This window comes from Carcharhinus amblyrhynchos, chromosome 8 (genome assembly GCF_965287045.1).
Source record: "Carcharhinus amblyrhynchos chromosome 8, sCarAmb.v2.hapA, whole genome shotgun sequence".
In the NCBI taxonomy this organism is placed as follows: Eukaryota; Metazoa; Chordata; class Chondrichthyes; order Carcharhiniformes; family Carcharhinidae; genus Carcharhinus; species Carcharhinus amblyrhynchos.
The window spans coordinates 52,779,832-52,806,114 of record NC_137331.1 but is presented as its reverse complement, the minus strand read 5'-3'; the positions used below and the strand labels follow the sequence as shown (position 1 = coordinate 52,806,114).

Here is a 26,283-nt window from a genome sequence, read left to right as displayed (position 1 = left end):
CGTGAAGAGTTAAAGAGACACCATCATAGAGGAGAATGAGTTTGCCTTCCTGAAACGTTTTACCCAATATAAAAGGCCAGGAGGAGAGACCAGCAGAAACCCCTCTCTCTTTCACTCCACATTCACTGCCAGTCTGATCTCACTCCGGTCGCAAGAGTGAAATACTTTACAAGATTCCTTACAGACGGACTTTGAAATTTGGAAGGGTTCGACTCATATTTTTGCCAGTGGGGCTGTATGCAAGCGGTGAGCTCTATTTATTTTTAATTGAATATATGAATACATTGCGAACATCAAAATAAGGGGTTGGGGGAAAAGCCGTGCTTGTCGAAAGCTGCCAGGAAAACAGGAATTATTTTAAAACTGCTAAATGATTATTTGAATGCTTCCGTTTTGTTTGCTTTCGAAGGATAATACTGGATTGATAGATAATGTATTAATAAAAGATGAAGACCCCCCCCCCGCCTTGAAGCACAGAGGTTTGAAGTTGCACTTTAATGTTAATACATTGCTTTTTATTCAGTCTAACATCTGGTTTGCAGTGTACCGTTTTCCAACCTCTGCAAACTGGCAATCATGAAGCTCTGCTCCATCCTGGCTCTGCTCAGGTTACTGTGCGCTCTGCAAGGAACAAGTGCAGACGTCTCCGGCATTCTCCTGCCATCAAACTTCACCGAAAAGGAATCGTCCTGGAGAAATTACCCGGGACCTGGGGACGTGCCGAAAGGCAGGCGGAGGCGATACATCTCGCAGACTGACATGTCAATCATTCTCGATTACCACAACAAGGTTCGGAGTCAAGTCAACCCACCTGCTGCAAACATGGAATACATGGTGAGTCCCATTTCTGAGCAGAATCCCGCCTCCCCCTTTCCGGGATTCATGTTTGGGCTTTATCCAACACAGTCCGTTAACCAACACATTTCGAACACAAGTTGTCAGTAGCTTGCACTTCCTCCCCCTGCCGGTGAGACGCTTTAAGAACTGGAACTGACAAAGCAAAATGCAGATGTTTTTTCTTCTTTTTCTTTGGAGATTTTCAAGTGTTAGGGGATAATTAAAATAAAAGAATGCAGCAGAATCAATTTCCAACAGAAAATGAATTGTTGTTAATGCTCAAATTGTTTGGTGTAAGAATGCAAACTCTATATTAAGGTTATAGTATGAAGACAAAATAGAATTTGAAACATTTCTGCAGAAGTCCAATTTTAGCTCTGACGAAGGGTCATTCAGACTCGAAATGTTAGCTCTATTCTCTCTCCATAGATGCTATCAGACCTGTTGAGATTTTCCAGCATTATCAGTTTTTATCTCTGATTCAAGCACCCACAGTATTTTACTTTTATCCAATTTTGGGAGACCGCATACACCAACTTGACCATTTCATGAGATAAGGGATGTAGTTTTTTAAAGATTTACTTCCGTATTTCACAGTGCACCTGAACTTTTCTCCGGGATGAGGATGGACTGAAACATTTCATATCACCTTGTGGAATGCAAGCTCTGTTGATCATAACAACATATTGGAGCTATGGTCCCCTTCACTGGGCCAACATCAGGGACTCCCTTCCTAACAGCACTTAGGGTACACTTAAACCACATGCAAGTGGTTCAAGAAAGCAGCTCACCACAACCTGCACAAGAGGCAATTAGGGATGGTCAATAATGATGAACACGCCAGCAAGGCCCCCAGTCTAGGAAAGAATAAATAAAAATATTGTTGAAAAGGGGCATTTTGTTGAAGCTTTTCATCTTGTACTCATCAGGAGAATCGTAAGAATGCCAATGGCAGGGGAAATAACAATAACTGATATTGGCATTCTTGTGATTGTCTGATGAGTGCAAGATGAAAAGCTTCAACAAAATGTCTTTTTTATCAATATTCAAGTTTTGTACTACAAAACAACTATAACAAACATACATCAGCAACTAACTCAAGCACTAAAATCCTTCTTTTACCATTAGTCACCTATTCTTCACCAACTTGGATGTTTATTCATGTTTTTGTCCATATCAGTGGATGATTTAATTTTTTGTTTGACAAAACGTAGGATGTATTTTCTCTATGGTTACTTACTTGATAAGGCATTGACCAATGAAAAAATGTTTTTTGTTTCTTTTTGAGCATGAATGTTAAGGTAGATCATGTTAAAGTGCATTGTTTTGTTAGATACCAAATGACAGATGATTTCTTGGGCTCATTATTCTAACAATGACAGAGCTTCCTACAATTTCTTGAAGGTGGCATCACTGTAAAATTAACTAAGTAAAACACATTAGAAATTAGAGTGTGGGAGATTGGCATATTTTTCTTCTACCATAGAATCCTACAGTGCAGAAGGAAACCATTTGGCCCATTGAGTCTGCACCAATAACAATCCCACCCAGACCCATAACCCCATGTATTTACCCTAGCTAGTTCTCTTGACTCTAATGGGCAATTGATCATGACCAATCCACTTAATCCGCACATCTTTGGACTATGTCTATGTCTGAGACCTGACTTCAGATTAAATTTAGACTAATGAGACAATTTCATCTCTCAAGGATCCTTGTCAAATGGGTTTAGATAGTCTCAACCCTATAAGGATTTACCAAAGCTGCTACAGATTCCACCAACATTGACAGCACATCCACAAAATGTCAGAAAGTTCATGAAAAAGGTTTGTGTTAGAGTTGTGCTAATCCATACTAGGGGTTCTTTACTAATACGTTATTGAGATGGAGGGAACTGACTGTTACTCTGGTTCTGTTTTCTCTTTGCTCAATCAATAAGTGCTTGAAACTGGCTGGGAGTGCACCAAGATCAGCATGGATTGGTTGGGCCAAAGGTCTGTTTCCATGCTGTGTGACTCTATAGCAGCTGGTAGAATTTAAATTCAATGAATAATCTGGAATTGAAAAGCTAGTCTCAGTAATACTGACCATCAAACCATAGTTGATTCAGGTAAAAATCCATCTGGTTCACTGATGTCCCTTAGGGAAGGAAATCTGCTGCCTTTACCTGGTCTAGCCTACATGTGACTCCAGATCCACAGCAATATGATTGACTCAGCCTCTGGAGTGCTGTGGCAAGCCAGTATGTTGAAGAGCAACTAGCCATGGGCAAAAAATGCTTGCCTGATTCATGATGCCCACACAAAAGAATAATTTTAAAAAATAGTGCCTCTGTATTCCTCCCATTTTTACTGGCCATGTATGTGTGTATGTTAGGTGGATTAACCATGGTAAATGAATGGTTTTACAGGGATAGAGTCGGGGGGGTGGGGGGGGGGAGGTGCGGGCTGTATGGTGCTGAATTTGATGCTGTTTCAGAGAGTTGATGCAGTGATGCAGAGTCGATGGACTGAATGGCCTCATTGTAGGGATTCTGTGATTTTCTTCATCCCATGTTGTCATCCCAGGAAATTACACATTTACCAGATGAGGTTTCTGGATAAGTGAGTTTGCATTGCTGTCGTTGCACGTTTGTTTGCAAATGAGCTGAAGGGAGTTTGGGAAAATGAATGCCAAAAGTGTAGTGACCAGTTTTGGCTCTAGGAAACTTGAGCATAGAAATAGCAGAGCCACTGTAAAGGCTTGGGGATAGGAAGGGAAGGCTGCAGTAATTGTTTCCTTGCTTCCTTGCATTTCATCTACTTTGGATATCTCCCAGTTTCATCTAAAGTGACAGAGCTGGTCTAAAAATTAGAACCTGTTCTTTTGGAAACAAAGTGGGCGATCCTCCCATTGTGACCCGCAACTTTTCTGGGCAGGTCAGGCTGGGAGATGCACATTGTTGGTCTTTTCCTGGGATTTGCATGTGCACCGGGAGCGCGTGCGCATCTCCCAGAGCCGGAGAACAGTTGGAGTCCAGACCACATTGGAAACCGGCGGGATGACAGGTAAGTCATTTGAATCTTTTTTTAATGTAGTTTAAATATGTTTAGCACTTCATTATCGGAAACTCGCTGGTCCCGATTGAATCTCCCACCCCCTCCAAGAGTACTTCATTCTGGTGGGGTTTAGAGTAGCTCCCCACATTCGGGGAACAAGCAGGAGACCCTGCCAGAATGAAGGGGGGCAATTGAAGCCCCCCACAGGGGGTCAGGCTGTGGGGGGTGGTGTCCCCTGGGCATGGGCACCCTGGCAGTGCCAGCATATGCCCCAGCACTGCCCAAGGGGCAGAGTGCCCATGTCCATGGGGCACATTGGCTCTGCCCACCAGGCATCAGGCAGTGCCAAGGAGACAGGGCCTACTCTGGGTGGGGCCTAGGGATGATTGGAGGGGCCCTCCAATGGCCAATTGATCTGGGATGGAGGAAGGACAGTGATTGGGGTGGACCAGGGAGAGGGGTGTGATCTTCTGGGGATGGAAGTGGGGGCTGCTTCCCCAGGGAGTGGGGGAGGGGGCTGTACCTCCCTGGGAGGGGGGGCGGGAGTGTTGATTTTGGGGGGGTGTTCAGCAGGGGAAGGAGTCTGCTGGAGTGAGGGGGATGGGGGGATCGCCACTACTGGGTGTGGGGTACTGGACGTTAGGGTGCTCCGGGTCGGGGCGGACAGAGCTGGCTTGGGAATTGTTGTGGAGGCTGTGATCAGGCTGTGGAGGGGGCGGGGGGGGTGGGTGGAGGAACAGCACTGCGGGGGTCCCGGGTTGGCCAGCGATTGAGCTGGCCAGCAAATTGGGGGACTGACAGATTGGGGCCACTGCGCATGTGCAGAGTTCCAAAACTGTTAGACTCTGGTGCGAGTAGGCCCTGCCTGCCCTGGTTTTTAATGAGATTCATGATTGGGACCTCTGCATTGCATGGAGTGGGGAGATTTGAGTGTGAAGTTGAACTGAAGAAACAGTTGTGATCTAGAACAGTTTTCCCACCAATTCAGCACTTTGGGAGAATTGCCCCCAATATTAGGGAACACTTCTATACACAAAGAATGATAGATGCTTGGAACTCTCTTCCTGAACTGAACTAAATCAGTCATAAATTTTAATACTGGAATTAATAAAGTTTTGATATCAGAACCTATTAAGGAGAATGGAGCAGAGATACCACCTGCCTTTGGAGTTTGTTCACTGATCAACCATAATCTCACCAAATACTGGAACAGGCTTGAGAAGTTAAATGGCCTACTCCTGTTCCCACTTTTCTGGAATACCAAATCAGCAGTGCTCACGTCCAGGACATCACAGTATTACACCATCTCCCTGAAGAGTCCTTAAATTTTCAAAGGAAGATCTGTAAATTCTTTTGGAATAGGTGGAAAACAGTAGGCATTGTCTAGGTCTGCCTGACAGCAGGCCATCTAGGAGCATCAGCCTGGATACCTGGTGGGATGTAGCTCAGCAACATCATCTTGTGTCATGTTGCTTTACTGCATTCTCAGATTGCTGTTCTTCTATCATTAAGGATGGCGTATAGTCATATATCACAGGAAATTTATGTGTTTGTATATTATATGCATATAAGAACATAAGAACATAAGAAATAGGAGCAGGAGTAGGCCATCTGGCCCTTCGAGCCTGCCCCGCCATTCAATAAGATCATGGCTGATCTGTCGTGGCTCAGTTCCACATTCCCACCCTCTCCCCATAACCCTTAATCCCCTCGCTTATCAAAAACCCATCAACCCACGTCTTAAAAATATTTAGCGAGGCAGCCTCCACCACTTCAACGGGCAGAGAATTCCAGAGATTCACCACCCTTTGAGTGAAGAAGTTCCTCCTCAACTCCGTTCTAAACCGCCCCCCCTTTATCTTGAGGCTGTGCCCTCTAGTCCTACTGTCCTTTCTGAGCAGGAAGAGCCTTTCCACCTCTAACCTATCCATCCCATTCATCATCTTATACGTCTCAGTGAGATCTCCCCTCATTCTTCTAAACTCTAACGAATACAAGCCTAGTTTATTCAGCCTCTCCTCATAGTTCAACCCCCTCAACTCCAGTATCAGCCTAGTAAACCTCCTCTGCACTCCCTCCAAGGCCAAAATATCCTTGCGTAAGTGCGGCGACCAAAACTGCACACAGTACCCCAGCTGTGACCTCACCAGTGCCCTGTACAGTTGCAGCAAGACCTCCCTACTTTTATATTCAATCCCCCTCGCTATGAAAGCCAGCATCCCATTCGCCTTCCTGACCACCTGCTGCACCTGCAGGCTGGGTTTTTGCGACTCATGCACAAGGACCCCGAGGTCCCTCTGCACCGTCGCATGCTGCAGTTTTTTGCCACGTAAGTAATAGTCCTTCCTACCATTATTCCTACCAAAGTGGACAACTTCACACTATGAAGGTGTGTTTGTGTGTTTATGTGTGTGCATATATGTATGTGTATGTGTTTGTGTCTTTGTGTGTGTGTGTGTGTGTGTGTGTGTGTGTGTGTGTATGTGTGTGTGTGGGTGGGTGTGTGTGTGTGGGTGTGTATGTGTGTTTGCACGTGTGTGTGTGTGTTTTTGCGTGTGTCTGTATATTTGGGGAGGTGTATGAGGGATGGGGATTTCAATTAGAGAAAAAAAACCTGTGAAACAAAGCAAATTTTGAGGCCTGTCAAAGCTGTCAAACTCTTCCATTTGGATGAGGTGATTTGAAGCAACACACTTCAGAAATACTGCAGCACCTTATAGCGACTGACCAGATGCCAGGAACAGTTGTGCACATGCACTTGGTCTTTGCTGTATCTGCCAGTTCTTGTGAGCTTTCTCCCACCTCTGATATAAATTGTATGTGCCTTTCAGCTGGTGCCAGTACTGGTTTCCATCTGTGCTGTCCAGTCCAGCTCTGGCATGAGCCCTTGCCACCCCTTGCTTGCTGCCCCTTTCCCAAGCCTTCACTGCTCCTCCTGCACTTACAGCACTGGTTAGATACAGATTAAACTGCCTAGTATATTATCTCATCACATACTCCTCAGTAAAATGCAGCTCAGGTTAAATATATAGAGTTCAGAAGTACAGAGTCCATTTACATTACCAAATGCCATTCCAGTCTCCCATCAGATCAGGAAAGCACTACTTTCTGGAGAATTACAGTCATATCTTGAAAAAGTTATCTCAGGATCTGTCATAATCTCATGCACTAATTATCAGATTCTCAAGCTGCTTAAATAGCACCATTTTTTCTATAAAAAAAGGCAAGGTTTTTTTAAGAAAAGAGGATAGAGCGCTGTTTGCAGTTTCTAGTTCAAGCTGCAGTTGTTTCTGGCTGAGTTCAGTCTGTGTTATCTTTGATGCAGACAACTTCCTGGAACGTCGTTGCTGTGTCCCTGGCACTGCAACTAGATGTGTGGGGAATGTGCCCTCTGCAGGTGTGGCATCCAAAACCTAGCTGTTCAAATGACATGAAAAGAGGACATTCCCGGGTGAATGGTGCTCCTGTGCAAACGATCCCCACCAGGGTATGTGCAAGCAGGTTGTCATTGCTGCCAGAAATATTGTGGAGACTTGTGCCAAGCAGATTAATCGGACATTAAGTGGCATAACACATGAGCGGTGAATTTTGGTGAATAAAAGTGTAAATGTCGAAAACAGGGCAAAAGTTCAGTCACTTTGCCTGTTTCTCTTGGTTTCTGTTTAACGGTCTCTCTTACCTTTTCCCGCCTTCCTTCCAGTGGTTTTAAGATTTTGGAATGAACATTGTGGGTTGAGAGTCTTTGGCTCAGTCAGATTCCTTGGAGTTGGTCCAGTGCATTACTTTACATTCCAGTACTTTCAACGTTTTGTGATGTTTCTTCAGAAAATAAAGGACAAAGACGTTGGAGATTCAGTTGAATTAAGTCATTAACAAGTAGGTTTTTTTTAAATGTAGGTCATGGTTGTCTTTTATAATGTTGGATTTTCTTATGTATACTTTCAGAGAGCAATGCAGTTATAATGCTTAACTGTGACCGGAACAGGCCTCTCTCTTGCAGTCCCTCAAAACAAGAAGGACACTGTCACAGAATACCATGCCAAGGCTTTGCATGTGGTATTTTTTAAGCAGAGGGCGCTATGGTCCTGCAGATATCACACGATTCTGGTTAGCCAGGAATCTCTCCTACCCTTACACCTGCCATATAAGAAGGATCTGCAGGATGATATTCAGTCTGTTTGGTCACATTATGAATGCATCTTCTTTGATCATCCCATCCTGGAATGGGACTTAAACCCAGAGCTTCTGAACTAGAAGTAGGATACTCCCCACAGTGCGCCAAGACCTCCTCCAGACCAATACCACTCTTAAGGAGAGTGCAAATCCTATATTTTGTTTTGCCTACATCTAGCACTGATTTTTCGAAGTTTACTTGTTGAAACAGACTTGTTATCCACATAGTTAGCCGTATAAAGTTAGAAATTACTGCATTAACACTATTGTGGATAAATCTTTATTGACCACAATCTTAATTGAAATATTAGCTCACTTAATGTAAACAGGTTTGAATCATGTACAGATAAATGTCCTATGCTCAAGTCACCAGAGCAATTATCAGTCTGTAGTTCACAAATAACAAGCTTTACCTCTGCCACTTGAAAACAGGCCAATTGGAAATGTTGTATACAATGAGCACTCAAAGTAGTAACTGAAATCCTTGTTACTTGGTTAGATCGGATTGTTTGAAGGTTTTTTTTAAGCACGGTGACATTACCAATGATGACCCTTCAACAGCAGCTGGCTTGCAGCTTTAGCAGATTACAGACCACCAACAAACGGATGGTATAAAGGATGTCAGCCTTTCATCAGCTTCATTTATAACCATTTCTAGCAGAGATTTGAATGTTTACACAGGGTAGCAAAAACAGACTTTAAAGGTGGTTGAGGAGGAAAGGTCAGAGGAACAAGGAGAGAAACAGGAAGGACAAAACTCCAAAGAAGGCAATAACTACTGAATTACAGAGATTCAAATAATTCATTCTATAGTCCCAATAAACACTGACCCTGTATCATGCAGGATGATAATCTCTGAATCTTCAGGATGAAAACTAAGTTACAAATAGGTTTGTCCATCTAAACAAAGATCGTTGTTAACTTCAGTGGTATAATTCTTTTTGCCATATCTACAATGTCTGCACTGTAATGTCTACACAGGTTTATGCACTATTGTGTAAAATCTGAGAGTTAAATTGGTACTTGTGTATCCTTTGCCAAAATGTTCAAACCACGAACGCAAGCTTATCTGTCGATGGTGCTGCACTACTTTTACAATGAGTAGCATGAATGTGCTCATTTCAATATTGGGTTTAGTAATATCAATACTATCTTCACTCACCCTTCTTGACCTGTGCCGGCAATATTGGTTGATCTGTTCAGCACATATCCAGGACACCTGAAGCTGATCCATTATATGTGTATACCAGAGGCCTAAGCCTCGTATCAACCTTCCTCCAATCCCACTCCCCACCCCACCCCCACCCCCAGTTCCCACGTGTTTGATATTATTAACAGTTCTCTCTCTCCAGCTGTTGCCTCCCCTCTTTAGCAAATAAACAATCCTCCACCCCAGTGTCCTCAAGTTCCACTATCCCAGCTCTGACTTCCCATTCCACTATGAAGTCCTTGAATCCGATATCTGTTCACATCTTCCTGGGGACTCCATACTTAAATCTCTCCAATCAGGTTCCTGCCGCTGCACAGTACTGAAAAGCCTCTTATGAAAGTCATAAATGACATGCTATGTGACTATCACAAAGATAAAGTATCTCCATTTGTCCTTCTCGAATTGTGTGCATCCATAGACATGGTTTTTGCCATCCTGCCACACTGCCTCTCCAGAGTCCATAAAACCATAGAATCCCTACAAAAAGAGGCCATTCAGCCCATTGAGTCTGCACCTACTCTTTGAAAGTGCATCACACCCAGGCCCAACCCTCTTTTTCTATCCTGGTAACCCACACATATACAAGGGCAAATCCACCTAACTCACACATCTTTGGACATTAAGGGGCAATTTAACATGGCCGATCTACCTAACCTGCAGATTTTTGTTGATCTCTTTTGGTTCTGTTCCTAGCTATCTAATCATAGCCAGAGTATCACTTGCAATGGTTTCTCTTCCTGCTCCCAAACTGTTACCTCTCATGTCCTGAAGAATCCATTCCTGAATCCCTCCCATTTCTTATCTACACTGCTCTCCGCAACATCATCTGAAAGCCCAGTGTTAATTTTCACATTTCCGCTGCTGACGACCTGTTTTACCTCACCACAATCTTTCTCGACCCCTTGACTGTTGCCAAATTATCAGATGGCTTATCCAACATCTATTATTGGATGAGCAAAGATTTCCTTCAATTAAATATAGGGAAAGTTGAAGTCATTCTATTCAGTCCATATTCCAAACCTTGTTCCCTGCCTATGGGTGGGATTGAGAGCACAGTGGTTAACACTGCTACCTCACAGTGCTAGGGATCTGAGTTAAGGTTACTACTATATAGTGGAGTTTGCACATTTCCCCACGTCTACGTGTGTTTCCTCCGGGGCTCCGCTTTCCTCCCATAGTCCAAAGATGTGCAAGTTAGGTTGATTGGCAGTGCTAAACTGCCCCTTAGTGTCAGGGGATGAGCAGAGTAAATATGTGGGTTTATGGGGATAGGGTCTGGGCGTGATTGTTGTCGGTACAGGCTCAATGGGCTCAATGGCCTCCTTCTGCGCTGTAGGGATTCTATGATTCTATGATTTTACTGGCAACAGTCTGACACAAAATCTGATTTTCTATAACCCTGATGATACATTTAAGCATGTGATGAACTTCCAACGTCAGTCTTCACTAAGAGAACCTATTTCTACTTTTGAAACATTTGATTTCACATGTGCCATAGCTCATCTGTTGTTGAAATGCTCATTGATAGCTTTGTTACCTCGAGACTTGACTATTCCAAAGCACTCCTACTGGTCCCCCATAGCCCATTATTCATAAACTTGAGGCCAACCTAGACTCTGCAGATATGTTCTCAGTGGGTCTCATTGCCCATCACCCCTGTGCTTACTGACACCTACATTGGCTCCCAGTCAAGCAACATATTAATTTCAAAATTCTCATCCTTGTTTTCAAATTCCTCTACTGTGTTGTCCCACCTTATGTCTATATTCACCCCCAGCATCACAACACTCTGCGATACCTGTACTCCTCTAACTCTTGAGCATCCTCCATTTTAGTTATTAGTGGCTGTGTATACAGTTGTTTAGGCCCTAGGCTCTGGAATTCCCTCACTAAACATCTTCTTCTCCCTTCCTCCCTCTCTCCCTTTCCTCCTTTAAGATACTGCTTAAAATGTATGCTTGAGTCTTTTGAGTTAATTCCCCGGTCGTCCAGTCATCAACAATGGAGGGGTGGGTACATGCATAATGTGTGAGGGTACATGGGAAGTGGTGGGAAGAGGTAGGGAGGGCTTTGCTGCTGCAAGTGGAATTAACAGTGGGACAATACTCGGGTAAGTATCGGTTAAGTATTGTGCAACTGGTTCAAGTCTTCAACACTGAGAACACAAACCTTCCCATCAGAAGTTTAATCTTCCTGGACAATTACTGTGCATGTGTTCATGTCAGCACTTCCGAAAGTCCTGATGTATAGTAGCAGCGAATATTCAACATTTAACACTATTGACATTGGAAGATCTCAGCCAATATTTCCATAAGTGGCTTAATTGTTGTCTTATTTGCTTGTAAAATGCTGCTGTGAAGTGCCTGTGGATTCAAATTACGTTAAAGGTGCTAAATAAATATATTTGTTGTTGTCGCTTGTAACGATTTTAATCAGGCAGTTGAATATGCTTGAATATGATCTCCCTGATTAAGGGCCAAACTGATGGTCAAATCAGGGAGCCCCCATTCTCTATTCTTAAGCAGGAGTGTCAGTTCCTCTGGCACTCTAGCTGTAGACTGTACACTAAGAGCACTCTGTATAGTGTGGTGGGATCTTGTAAATAAAGGAATTTTGTGAAGGGACTTCCATCTCTGAGGACATAGTACGTCGCTGTTCAGGTCCTTTTACATATCCAACTCAGTGTGACTGCAGCATGTGCTGTATCTGCTGTAGCCTGTTGCTTCAGCAGCTGAACCAGCAGTGTTCAAAGGGGCCACATAAAAGGTAAGTTCAAAGATTTTTTTCTAAATTACCTTTTTTATGGAACCAAGAGTTGCAGGAGTGTTTCAGCCAGTTCCATTTTTAAATGATTACCCTTTGGAGGCAAATGCTTGCTTCCCTCTCCTGATAGTCTCACTCTGAGGAATTGGATGGACCCGTGCCAGCCAAGCTATTTCTGTGAGCCATGGATGATGCCCCCAGCTGGTGCTGTGCTAATATGGGCAGTGGATCAATTTGCCATGACCCAATTGCTAATCTTATTATGCTGTGGTGGGTGTGAACCAAATTATGGAGAATGTTTAGTGTATTCAGTCAAAGTACATTGGCAGAAAAATTGATTCTCTGCAGCAGAGGGACTTTGTTGTCAAACAACAATTTGTCACTCCCTGCAGTTTCAGAGAGGCAGAGGAGCTTTTGAACTTACCCTATGTATTTACACTTAAAAGACAGAGTGAGAGAGGAATAGTGTAGAAGTAGAAAAGTAGGTGACCACCTGCAGTGGTAACAGAAAAATACAGGACTCACAGAAACACTTACTCCAACTGAATAAGAATTCTATTATGTTGGACAAGAGTAAGAGATGGACAGTGACTCAGACAATGGTAGTTCTGAGCAGCACAATGAAACAGTGTAGTAATAGTCTAATCAAGAAAGTGTCAGGCATATAGATTACAAATGTAACAGAATGGTACCAGTGGAAGATTCTAAACTCGGTGTATTGACATATATCCTTGCAATTTTGATCAGGGGCGCAGCATAGTATCTTGCCACCTTGGTGCCTGGGAACAATCTCTAAGGAGGAGTGGAAAAACTATTGGCAAAAAAGCAGCTATGCTCACAGTCCATCTGGCAGCATCTGTGGAGAGAGAAAAACAGAGTTAGCATTGTGAGTCCTTTCTTCTTTTAACTCTGAAGAAGTCATACAGATTCAAAACATTAACTCTGTTTCCTCTTTCCAGATGTTGCCAGACCTGCTGACTTTTTCCAGCCTTTTCTGTTTTTCTTTCAGATTTCCAGCATCCACAGTACTTTGCTTTTACACTGAGCAGGTTAAGGAGATGAGGTTTAAGAAGAGCAATGTGTGAGGCTTCTGGGCTGTCGCAGGAAGATAGAGAGCGAACAGGATAAATGGAGTTCTTAAAATTGAAGTAGAAGGCTGTTAATTTTTTTAAAAATTCCAAGAAAGGAAAAACTGATTGAATGAGGAAGGAATATCAAAAACAGTAGGAAAACCAGGAAAATTAAGAGTCAACATAGTTACAGTCAATGTAAGAATTGAAGAGGATAATGAAAGTCGAGTGAGCTTGAACGGAAGAGAACGCAGCTTAGTGTGATGAAAGGGGAGACAATACAAACACAGTGGACCAAATGGGCAGCATGATAGCACAGTGGTTAGCACTGTTACTTCACAGCTCTAGGGACCTGGGTTCGATTCCTGGCTTGGTTTACTGTCTGTGTGGAGTTTACACATTCTCCTCATATCTGCGTGGGTTTCCTCCAGGTGCTTCGGTTTCCTCCCACAGTCCAAAGATGTGCGGATTAAGATGATTGGCCATGCTAAAATTGTCCCTTAGTGCCTTGAGATTTATAGGTTAGAGGGATTAGTGGGTAAATATGTAGGGATATGGGGGTAGGGCCTGAGTGGGATTGTGGTCGGTGCAAACTTGATGGGCCCAATGGCCTCTTTCTGCACTGTAGGGTTTCTATGATTCCTATGATTTCATTGCTGTGAACATCTGTAATTCTAAGTATATAATTTCTACCAATGGGTAGCAAGTTTTTCCATGGCAGTAATAAATTGTGAGGTTGCACATGAAATACCTACATGAATTTCCTCTCAAAAACTCCATTCTTCCTTTACTTTTCCTTGGTGCTGAAGAATTACAGGAACTTTACAAAGTCTGAAAAGAATGGCACTGATCATCAGGTCTCACAATCATTGCTATGTCTCAGCAACAACCTCCTCACCAACTTCAACTTCACTCTCTAGCTATCTACTCAGATATGTCTTTATAAACATCATAGGCCATCCAGAGAAGTGCCAGTGTGCTCTGTTTCCACCCTTGTTGCTTTCACTTTTTCCAATCCAAAGGTCTATATCTGACCGGAATCTGAGCACCTCCCTGACTGCAATCATTCAGTCTGTTCCTAGGCTGCCAAGTCTCAACTTCTCTACCCCTCTGCAACCCAGCATGACCTGATCTGACCTATGCACATATGTCTACCCCATGCCTGCCGTCTGTAGAGCAGCTGTGTGGCTGACTCCCAAATCTGATGCAATCAAGAAAATAAAAGTGTGTGTAAAAATAAATTCCAGGGACGCATTTTTTTTTGTTAAACTTGCATTGTTCCAATTCAGTCAATTTTCAGGGTTATTCACTAAATGTAATTAAAGCCTTTAAAAATGAGATTGGCATATTTAGGATTCAGTTCCATGACAAATATTTAGTGCCAGATTCAGAATGTAAAATTTAATGATGCTTTAGAAAATGATTTGGTGAAGGAGCTCAGATAATTCCTTATACTTAAATTGCTTAATGGTTAAAATATGAGTTTCAGCCTTGAAGGCACATGTGTTTTTTTTGTTGAGAGTTTTGAGAGAGACAAAAGGCACCTCAGAGTGTGATTAAAGAAAAATTGGGTAATGTTGCCAAATGGTAAAAGGGCAAGAGAGATAATCTGTCAACAGTGGGGAGCAGGGTGGGGAGGGATAGCTAAAAGCATTGTGTTAATAGAGGGAAGAAGAAATTTGCTTTCCAGAAGGGGAAAAGACAAAAGCAAGCTTTGAGGAGGAGGAAGAACCTGTTGTGAGAAGGAAGGGAGGCCTTACTGAGCATGAGTTGGGAGCAGATATAGGCATCAGGGAACAGAGACTCTTTTGGAGGAGAGACAAGGTAGAGATAGAAGAGAACTTGTTTTGAGAAAGGTGTAGAAGACATTCCTTTTTGCCCATCTCACACAAGATAGAGAAAGGCCCTGTGGCAAAGGAGAGATTTTGAGACTCTATTAGATGCTAGTAAAAATCATTTGAAAGGCCCTTTTCACTAGCTGGGAAAGCGGGGTGAGACTGGATTATGGAGAGAAAAAGAAGAGGACCTGTTCATGAACAGAGTAAGAGATATCTTGTTGAATAATAAAACCCTTTGCTGGGAAGGAGGAGGAGTGAAAAAATAACTATTTGAAGGTGTGAGTGGCAGGGGGAGAGAGAGAGAGACAGAGAGGAATTCTGAAACAACTAAGTGCAATAGAATCAGAAACAAAGGGGTTAAATTTCCCAGCAAAGCTTTCTGTGGCACTCACTGAAATTCACCCTCATCCAGTTTCCGTTACTGTCTGGCAATTGTAGTACTAGTTAACTGGATGAGCTGTAGGAAATAGGATGGAAATGTGCAGTGCTGGGCTATCACCTATTTCAGCATCTGCCCAATTCTACACCAATGTTTCAGGTTGGTAATGGAAGTGCTTTCCCAATTGCTAAGCGTCTTCAGGAGCAAACTGAGATTTCTGAATAGGTTTTGTATAATTTAGCAGCAAATGCAGATTGTTCATGAGATTCTCTATTGCAGAGGAAAACTTGGTCTAGGTTCTCACATTTGGCTGAACACTAACATTAAGTATTCAAAGGGATCTGTGTATCTGCAACTGTTTTTTCTGTGAAGTCCCTTTATGAATATGTCTTTATACATCAGTATACACAACAGGCAGTAGACCAAGAAGGGCGCCTACAAGAAAAGGGACTTCAGGAAGTGGGCCACCGTTCCCAGTTAGGCTAAAACCTCAAGTGATGCCTAGGTAAATGTTAAACAAGCATTATGTGTGGAATGCATCTGAAAGTTCAAAATGTAATTTTGAGAATGGTGTGGTCTACCCAATCCAAATAGTGAATGAACTTTTATAACGTTGAGCCTCAGTTGGAGGTAAGGCAGTTAAAGGTCAGGTACCCGTATTCCAGTTTGTAACACAAGACACATTTGCTACGGTTATGAAACAAAAAAAACATGTATTTTCGAAAGGCCTCCACAGCAGTACCATGAGGTAAGCTATTAGTTTTTCCAAATCCAAGATCTTTGAAGGGAAGAAAGCGTGGCTCGCAGATGACTGACTGACAAGGAACAGATCTTCAGGAATACAATGTGTCTCCAATCCATGGCCTGACAAGAGCTTTTGAGGCCAAGTGTACAATTACTGGTGTGGTTATGAACTTTCCAGGGTTTTTTTCTGACTCATAGGAATACTCTATGGCCAAATCGACATTGGCAGACAGACTTAACACACCCTCTTTTGGATTCCACCCATCATCTTTTTTTAGCTACTGACTTTGGCTCTGTAAATTTGAAGCTGCGAGCAGAGGATGTCAGACTTTTCCATTACTGTTGAATGGCGTTCGATTGAATCTAGTTTGCTCATTCCCCTTGCCCAAATTCAAATGATTCAAGTCTGTTCCAGTAAAAAAAATCCCCCTGTTGCTATGTTAGCGAGTGTGTTGCCTCAAATCATTGAATCTTGCAATGCAAAAAGAGGCCATTTGGTCATTCATGCCCATTGCCAGCCCTTGGAGGGACTATCTGATGTAGATCTCAGCCTTTTCCCCTATAACTCTGAAAATCAATCCTCTTCAAGTACATGTTCAATTATATTTAAAACTTCCTACAGAATCTATTTCTATGACCCTTTCCAAAAGTGTATTCCAGATCTGAATAGGAGACGCTAACATGAAAGGGAATCCAAAGACCTTCTATAGGCATATTAACAATGAGAGGACAGAGGACTGCGGGCCTGCATAAATAATGGGCAGTAATGCTATCTGACCCTAGGGCATTAATATAAATCTGCTATGCCATCAAATTTTGCTCCCAGGGAAATTTATTAGAGTGCCATTATAGGACTCTGGGATGCATGATACATGTATCAATTTTACAATGTTTATTTATATAACATGGATCAAAACTATTCATATATGGGATGCAAGTGTCGCTGACAAGGCTAATATTTATTGCCCAACCCTAATTGCCCTTGAGAAGGTGTTTGGCGAGTTACCTTCTTGAACTATTGCAGTCTACGTGACACAGATATACTATAGTGCCGTTAGAGAGGATGTTCCAGTTTGTTGGCCCAGTGACAGTGAAAGAACAATATTATAGCTCTAAGCTAAGATGATGTCTGATTGCAGAGGAACTTAAGCTGGTGTTATTACCATGCATCTACTGCCCTTGTCCTTTGCGGTGTAGAATCTGAGTTTCGGAGAGTACTGTTGAAGGGACTTTGGCAATTTGTTGCAGTGCATCTTGTATATAGTATGCATTATAGGTTGATGGTGGTGAGCGAATGTTTAAGGTGATGGATAGTATGCTGATCAAGTGGGTGGCTTTTCCCTGGATTATGTTGAGCTTCTTGAGTGTTTTGGAGTCACATTCATCCAGTGAGTTCTATCACTCTCCATATTTGTGGATGGTGGACAGGTTTTGGTGAGAGCAGACATGAGCTACTCATGTCAAAATTCCCAGCCTCTGATTTGCTCTTGTAGCCAAAGTAGGGCTAGTCCAGTTCAGTTTCTGGTCAATGGTAACTCCCAGGATATTGAGAGTGGGCAATTCAGCAGTGCGGCTGCCATTGAATGATTGGAGCGATGCTGCATCAGCTGTCTGAGATACAGGTAGTCCTATGTTGCAGCTTCACCAGGTTGATACCTCATCTTTAGGCATGCCTTGTGCTGTTTCTGGCAAGCACTCCTGCACTCTTCAGTGAAGACTCTTGGCTTGATGATAATGGTGGGGTGGCAGCCCATGAGGTTACAGGTTGTGGTTATATGCAAATCTACCACCACTGATAGATCTCCGGGTGGCATTGTGGCACAGTGGTTAGTACTGCTGCCTCACAGTGCCAGGGATCCGAGTTCGATTCCTGGCTTGGGTCACTGTCTATGTGGAGAATTCACATTTCCCCTGTATCTGCGTGGGTTTCCTCCAGGTGCTCTGGTTTCCTCTCACAGTCTGAAAGATATGCTGGTTGGGTACATTGACCCGAACAGGAACCGGAGTGTGGCGACTTGGGGAATTTTAAAGGAACTTCATTGTGGTATTAATGTAAGCCTTATTGAGACTAATAAATAAACTTGTTTTCTATTTTCTATTTTGAGCTGTTAGATGTGTTCTGAATCTATTCCATTTTGTACGGTGGTAGTGTGACACAACATGATGGAAGGTATCCTCAATATGAAGATGGATCTTGTCATGGACAGTATAGGAAGTTAAATTAGATATTAATCGAAAATTGTATATATGTGCCTCATCCATGCACTTTTTAATTTAAGAGATGAGTATTTTAATGCACCCCAGGTCCATCTCCCATTTTTGACTCTCCATAAACATGGGGTTATTCCAATCTCCTGCTGCCCATGTCCTAACTAACACCAAGTCCAATTTATCTATCACTTTGCTGACCTATAATGGCTCTCATTTAGGCAGTGCTTCAATTTTTAAATCCAAGCCCTTGTTTTCATATCCCTTTGTGGCTTTTCCCTTCCCCATCTCTGTAATCTCCTCCAGCTCTACAATCCTCCAAGGTATCTGTATGCTTAACCTTGATTACAATAATGGTGGCCTTGCCTCCAGCCACAATAAACTCTGGAATTGCTTTCCTAATCTTCCTCTCTTATCTCCAATAAGACATTCCTTTAAAACACATTGCCTTGACCAAGCTTTTGGTGTCATAGTTTACTTTAAAATACTGCTGTGAAGCACTTTGGGTTATTTTACTATGTTAAAGCTCCTATATAAATATAAATTCCTGTTATCATTTGAAAATGAATCATTTTGGAGAAAGATTTCCTCTATCTGTCATGTATCTGAGAGACAATAAACATTGTAGGGAGGTTCCCTATGTTTGTTTTTTTGTATGAATTCCGAAGATGTTCCTTGTGATGAGAGTGATGTAACCAGAAATACCAAACAAAAGAAATTAGACATGAAATTGAACTCTTTAATTTCTTTATTCATTTGTGGGACATGGACATTGCTAGTTGGTGAAAGAATGTCCATCCCCAGTTGCCCGAGGGCAGTTGAGAGTCAACCATATTGCTGTGGCTCTGGAGTCACATGTAGACCAGACCAGTGAAGAACTGCAGATTTCCTTCCCTTAAGGATATTAGTGAACCAGATGGGTTTTTCTGACAATTGACAGTGGTATGGTGGTAATCATTAGATCCTTAATTCCTGATATCTTTTATTGAATTCAAATTCCATCATTTGCCATGTTGGGATTCAAACCCAGGTACCCAGAACATTAGTTGAGTTTCTGGATTAATAGGCTAGCGATAATAACACTAGGCCATTGCCTCCCCACACCAGTGCCTATACTCTGGAAACTCTGAAGTGAAATGATGGCAATGGATTGCTTCCGGTCACCTCTGTGCTTTCTTTCACTGACAATATGTTCGAGCACAAACATACCAAGTGAGTGCAGATTCTGACATCAAATAGCCTGCGATACAGACCTGGCAGTGATTTACCATCTTGGACAATGAAGGCACAATTTACATCCCCTGTCAAGCATTCCCAGCTGGACATGAATTCAGGGATCTTTCCCCAGCCCACTATAGCATTATTTTAAAAAAAAACAACTTCCAGGTGCGGTGCTTTTGCTGCGCAAAGTTATTGGAATTACTGCATCCATTTGTTTGGAGGAGTTTTGCTGATGTTTTGGATTTTCGCGGCAGTGATGCTGAATGCTGACAAGGTCAGAGTTGTTTGACCTCTCCCGTGAATATCTGTTTGAATCCTGACTCCTATAATTGGAGGCTGTCTTGGGCTGCAGCATGATTTAAAAATAGGCAGAGGCAGCAGAGAGGGTAAGCTGTGTGTCAGTGGAGGAGGAGAAGCCAGGAGGAGGCCCCAGGTGGGCTATCTGTGGATTCACCTGAGCTCCACAATTCCCGTGTTTGAATCCATTTGCCACATACCATCGCAGTAACGACCCCTGAGTTGGTGGCTGAGAATGTCAGGTTAAGTGAAGGTTCTTCTTTATCAGAGGTTTAGTGTTGCTCTCACTCTTCCTCATGAGGCTGCACTGACAGTCCAGGCAGCAAATATCTACAAATACAAATGTAAAAGGTGATGTCTGAGGGAGGGAAGGTGATTACGAATGGAAAGCAGGCAATCTACAGTCACACCATCTGCAGCTTTTGTTCCTGTGGATAGCAGGACGAGGGTGAGGTGGAATTTCAGAAGGTGCATCTTGAATGTTCTCATCAATTCTGTATGAAACAGTCTGCTACCGCTACTCCATGATGCAGAGCACCCTCTTGGATGATGCAGGCATCCCTGTGATCTGGTTCCGGTTTGCTTCTTCCTGTTGTGCACCACTTTACCCTGTCAGAGAGAGGATAGAATGTCTGAGTGTGTTTGCAGTGTGCCTACCATTGCTGATTAGCTGTGGATACGGGGAGGCAATGAGAGGTGAGCGTGAGGCTGGCACTATTGACACATATGCAAAAGTAAGGTGGGGTATCTGAATATCACGCTCACTGAATAACAGAAACTTTATAGTGCAGGAGGAGACCATTCAGTCCATTGACTCTACACTGGCTCTCTGGAAGAGCATTCTACCACTCCATTGCCTTATCCCCGAGTGCTGACTGCTAGCAATTGCTGATGGGTGAGCGATAGGTGTGTGGTAGATTGAATAGCAGGAGAGGTTGATTGCAGAGATTTCATGTGAAGATGTCCTAGTCCAAGATTTGTCAAGTCATCATTCCTATATAAGAACTTCAGATTTTCAAAACTCGTTTGATATGATCCCACACAAGAAGTTAGTAAACAAAATTAGAGCACATGGAGTTAAGGGGTAGTATGTTGGCATGGATTGAGAACTTCTTGTGACACTGCAGATTTGACATCAGGGACGCCTTCTGGGATTTGCCCTTATTGGTCACCTGCTCCTTTCTCATGGTTTGCCTGGAAGGCCACCTGGCCTCTTGTGAAACCATTGCATCTCTCCCCTTTTCTATCTCCCAGGCTGCAAACTGAAATAATTGAGATGATGAGTGAGCATGAAATTTGCATGCTGCCCACGTCAACTGAGAAAGACACAGTGTCATTGCACATCTCGATAGGAATGCAGGAAATTGGGCCTAAACAAATTGTTCCCCAATATTCCACCATCACAATACACAGCAGCCAGTGGAAATTTATCATAATTTCAAGATGCTTATCAAAATGAGGAAAATTATTCTTGCACCTAATGAACATGGTTCTTTTCTGGAAATTAGAATGGAAAATGAAGGTAATTGTATATCATATTGGTGGAAAAAGCATTCATTTTTAGGATCATAATGTGAAGTGTATTATTTCCTTTTGTGTTCATGCAGGTCTGGGATGAAAACCTAGCAAAGTCTGCTGAGTCTTGGGCTGCGATGTGCATCTGGGACCATGGACCATCGTATTTACTGAGATTTCTGGGACAAAATCTATCAGTTCGCTCTGGACGGTGAATGTTTGCTTTTTAAGTTGTTGCATTTGGAATGTGAACTGAAAGTTTGTTTTTCTTTTTTGCATGCATATGGCTCAGAATGTAGGACTTCTTCCTACATCCTTAGCCATTTAGATCGGGAAGTTTTACCTCCCCATCCTGAGTTGCATTGATTGATCTGAGTCATAGAACATAGAACATTACAGCGCAGTACAGGCCCTTCGGCCCTCGATGTTGCGCCGACTAGTGGAACCAATCTAATGACCCTCTAACCTAAATTATTCCAATGTTATCCATATGCCTTTCCGCTGACCATTTGAACACCCTTGAAGTTAACGAGTCCACAACTGCTGCAGGCAGGGCATTCCATGACCTTACTACCCTCTGAGTAAAGAACCTATCTCTGACATCCATCCTATAATTACCACCCCATAATTTAAAGCTATGTCCCCTTGAGTTAGTCATCACCATCCGAGGTAAAAGGCTCTCACTGTCCACCCTATCCAATCCTTTGATCATCCTGTATGCCTCAGAGTCAGGGAGGTAGTCAGGGCTCCACAATTGGGTTCAGGCCCCCTGGACAAGAGAGGAGGGTAAACATCCAAGGCACTGAGTTCTAGATTAATGGCTGCAATAGAGGGCTTGTCCTGTGAAGAAACATTAGATTGACTGGACATTTATTCTCTGAGGTTTAGAAGAATGGGAGGTGATATCATTCAAACACACAAAATTTCTACAGGCTCTACATGGTAGATGCAGGAAGGATGTATCTCCTGGCCGTGGGCGGGTCTAGAACTAGAAGGCACAATCTCAGAATAAGAGACAGGCTATTTAAGATTGAGGTGAGGAGGAATTTCTTCACTCAGAGGACTTTGGAATTTCCTGCCCTAGGAGCCTAGGGAAGCTCAGTTGTCAAGCATGTCCAAGATTGAGATTGAAAAAATTCTACATATTAAAAATATCAAGGAATACAGGGGTAATGTAGGAAAATGGTGTTTGTGAAGGTCAGTCATGATTGCATAGAATGTTGGAATTAATGGGCTTAAAGAGCTGAATGACTCACTCCTGCTTCTAGTTCTTGTGTTCTTATGCTATTTTCTTCTCTGAAACCAGCTCAATAGTGTGACAAGTGATTTTGTACAAAAGGAGGGAAAAATTGGATCTATTTGCTTTAAGTTTGTATGTATTCTTGTGGCTGCACTATTCAATCCTGTCCAAAAGGAAACATTGCCAAGAGACTAATAATTCATATTTAATATGTCATTTATATTTTCAGTGGGAAAATACCACCTGGAACTACTTTCAAATTGATTTCCATGGGCAAAGGGAGCACGGAAACAAGGCATGGGGTCACTGGTTTAATAAAATTCATATTTATAATGAATGACCTGCTGTTTAACTTCTCAATTATCAGCTTGGTTTAATTGGTCATTCTCTTGCCCAAGTTGGAAGGCTGTCTGATTGAAGTGTGATTCTAAGCTTTGTACTGACACTACAGTGCAGTAGTTGAGTATTGCTGGGAAAAGAAATGTGCTGTTGAAGCTTTTCGTCTTGCATTCATCAGACAGTTCTTAAGATTCCCAGTTATAAAGAACAAACTGTACTGATGAGTATAAGATGAAAACTTCAATAGCATGTCTCTTTTTTTCCAGAAATACTCATGTTCTAGATCACCAAATGACTATGAGTGTGGTATTTAGAGAGTACTATATTATTAGAAGTCATCACTTCCAGGTGATTCATCAAACCAGGGCTCAGCCTGTTGCACAAGATGAGGGGCATATTAAAGATGCCAGGAGGTGATTTGAAGATGAGCAGAACGTTTCCTGATCAACATCTCTCAAGCGACAACCACCATCAAAACAAGTTTAATTACTCATTCATCTAATTGCTTATTGTGGAATTTTGTTGCTTATGGCAGCTGGACTTCAACAGCATTTATTCTGTCCATTATGGAGAAGTGGATATAATAAGATGTTATATAAATGGAAATGTTTAGTTTTAATTACTACCTAACATATCTAACAGTTTGATAATGTTTATAATTTTGTACAGTTACCGAAATATTCTACAACTAGTAAAACCTTGGTATGACGAAGTGAAGGGCTATAGTTTTCCATATCCTCGTGATTGTAACCCCAGGTGTCCCCTGAAATGTTATGGACCAGTATGCACACACTACACTCAGGTACAAATCCTTATCATATTTCTTCTGACCCACTTTTAATATAAGGTTTTTATTAAACTATATTCTGTAATAATTGAATACGATGCTGGTTATTCTTTAGATGGTTTGGGCAACATCCAACCGAATAGGCTGTGCAATCCATACCTGCCACAATATGAATGTCTGGGGATCAACATTTCGACGTGCTATTTACCTCGTATGCAACTACGCTCCAAAGTAGGTGCACAGATTTGTTTCCAATAATTTGCATGATTTCTTAATATGACTCGTAATTGTAAACTGTAGATATTCAGATTTTTACTCTTGGTTGACATTAACTAGCAAATTGCATTCTGAGGTAAATTTTCAATTTCACTCCATGATAAACTGTTGGTGAAATCACTGGAGTGAAAACTGGACAGTTTCTGAAACTGGTGGGAAGCTCATTTTCCCAGTCTTCTACCCACCTAGTAAAGGAAAAACATTACCATTCTATATTCGCATTTCATATCCTGTTCCGAACCTGCTTGCTTGAATGATCTCTGCTTAGTCATTTATTGCGTAATTGGTCTAAAGACTAAGGTACTAAATCTTAGCTTTCATTCACTTCACTCTTGCTCACCAAATGATTTGGAGCAAATGGTTCCTCAGTAAAATGTGTACAAACACATGCTATGGGCAGGTCGAGCTTTAACCCCCAAAACATGCAGGCTTGGGTCAGGTGGGAGGTGAAAGCGTTAAAAGTCTGAATCCTGACCCCAACTCCACCCCATTCCTGGTTTTAAAGGAGCCAGCATGGTTGGGGAGATGATCATAGAACCCTACAGTGCAGAAAGAGGCCCTTTGGCCCATCAAATCAGCACTGACCACAATCCCACCCAGGCCCTATCCCTATATCCTATACCCACTAATCCACTCATCCCTGGACTCTAAGGGGCAATTTCTTAACATGGCCAATCAACCTAACCCACACATCTTTGGACTGTGGGAGAAAACTGGAGCACCTGGAGGAAACCCATGCAGACACGAGGAGAATGTGCAAACTCCACACAGACAGTGACCCAAGCTGGGAATCAAACCCAGGACCCTGGCGCTGTGAAGCAGCAGTGCTAACCACTGTGCTACCATGCCACCTCAACACACCAACACACTCTCAGGAGGTGGACTAACAGTTTAAATGTTGAGATGAAACAGCATGTTAAACATGCAGAGTGTGTGGGGAATTACAACTTCTGGGTGGATACCAGCAATCCGCCCTACTGGGATCAGGGCCACAAGTGAGTGAGGTTGGATGTGGCTCATGGGAAAGAAGTCATTAGCAAGGACAGTGGGATGGCTTTTAGCATTGACCCTGCTTCCCGATGTTGGATCCCTTGATCAGACACTGAACGCCTGACAACAAGGGATGACCTCCCACTCCTGGGAGCCACAGGCAAACCCAGCAGGGTTTTGTACTGGGTTGAATATCAGCAGCAATGGGGACAAGGCCCTTAAGTGGACATGAGTTGTCCACTTAAGTGGCTCAATTGGCAGTGAGGTGGGAAGGTTATCAATGAGTCTCTGATCCCAGATATAATTGAGCGAGAGGCAGGAGGACAGTGGAGTATCCACCAGGCACAGCCCCACCCATTTAGAGGCTCACTGCACCTGCAAATGCACCTCTTAGGAGGGCATTAAATTCCACCTCAATAAGTACTTCTGCTCAGGGTTTCCTGACTTGTATCTCTTGTTGATAAAAGCCCACCCAGAAACAAATATTAATTTAATCAGCTATATATTCTTAAAACTTCCTGCTACTGAAAGAAGTAGGGGTGGAGGGGGGGCTAGTTTAATTTAAACATAACAAGGTTGCAGCTTTTCTGAAGGCCAGAAATTCATTTTGTGTGAGACATACCCAGCCATGGCTTCAGTCATTTTATGCCTTTGTCCAGCTTTTAAAGATTTTATAAAATAGCCATGCTGATACTTATTTGGCCTCCTGACAACACTATGTAAATATCTCAATCCTTGTTTTTTTTTTAGGGGTAACTGGATTGGAGAAGCACCATATAAAGTTGGAGTGCCATGCTCAGCCTGCCCACCCAGTTACGGAGGAGTTTGCAGCAACAATCAGTGCTTCCCACGAGTAACTTCAAATTACCTGTACTGGTTCAAATGATTGGTTAGGTTTACAGAATATGTTAGCAGCGTCACATTAGGATTCTTCTACAGAGTTACTAGTTGGCTGAAGGAACTTTGCAGAACATATTTGCATTAATATACCCATTATTATCACTGAAAGTTTGGTCTTAAAGATATCATCTTACAAAACACTTAATATTATCATTGTACTGCTTTTAATTTTCACCGAGTTAGCTCTTATAGAAATGCAAAATTTATTATATCAACACAAGGCACTGCATTTATGAGGAAAAACAGCATGATATTGCAAAATGTTGCTACTTTTTTTGTATACAGGTGAGAATAGGAAGCAGTTTACCACAGGTTTTGTGCATGGATATGGTATAGTGTTACTGAGTGCGTAAAGCTGTTCATTGATTATCCATAATGGGTATGTATAGATTTGTACCTTGGTTACTGTTAAAACACGAGGGTCAGTTAAATAAGCTAAAGGATATGCTTGTAGAAAG

The 26,283-nt window shown here is 42.5% G+C and overlaps 1 protein-coding gene across 1 annotated transcript; it reads left to right on the top strand.

The window, feature by feature from the left end:
• The first annotated feature begins 94 nt into the window (after positions 1-94).
• Positions 95-26,058, top strand: LOC145346992 (peptidase inhibitor 15-like). The gene is made up of 6 exons (XM_080194880.1): positions 95-246; positions 543-834; positions 21,386-21,504; positions 23,542-23,674; positions 23,775-23,890; positions 25,676-26,058. The coding sequence occupies exons 2-6, from the start codon at positions 577-579 to the stop codon at positions 25,809-25,811; spliced, it is 762 nt and encodes a 253-aa protein (XP_080051006.1). The 5' UTR covers positions 95-246; positions 543-576; the 3' UTR covers positions 25,812-26,058.
• Positions 26,059-26,283: the final 225 nt, after the last annotated feature.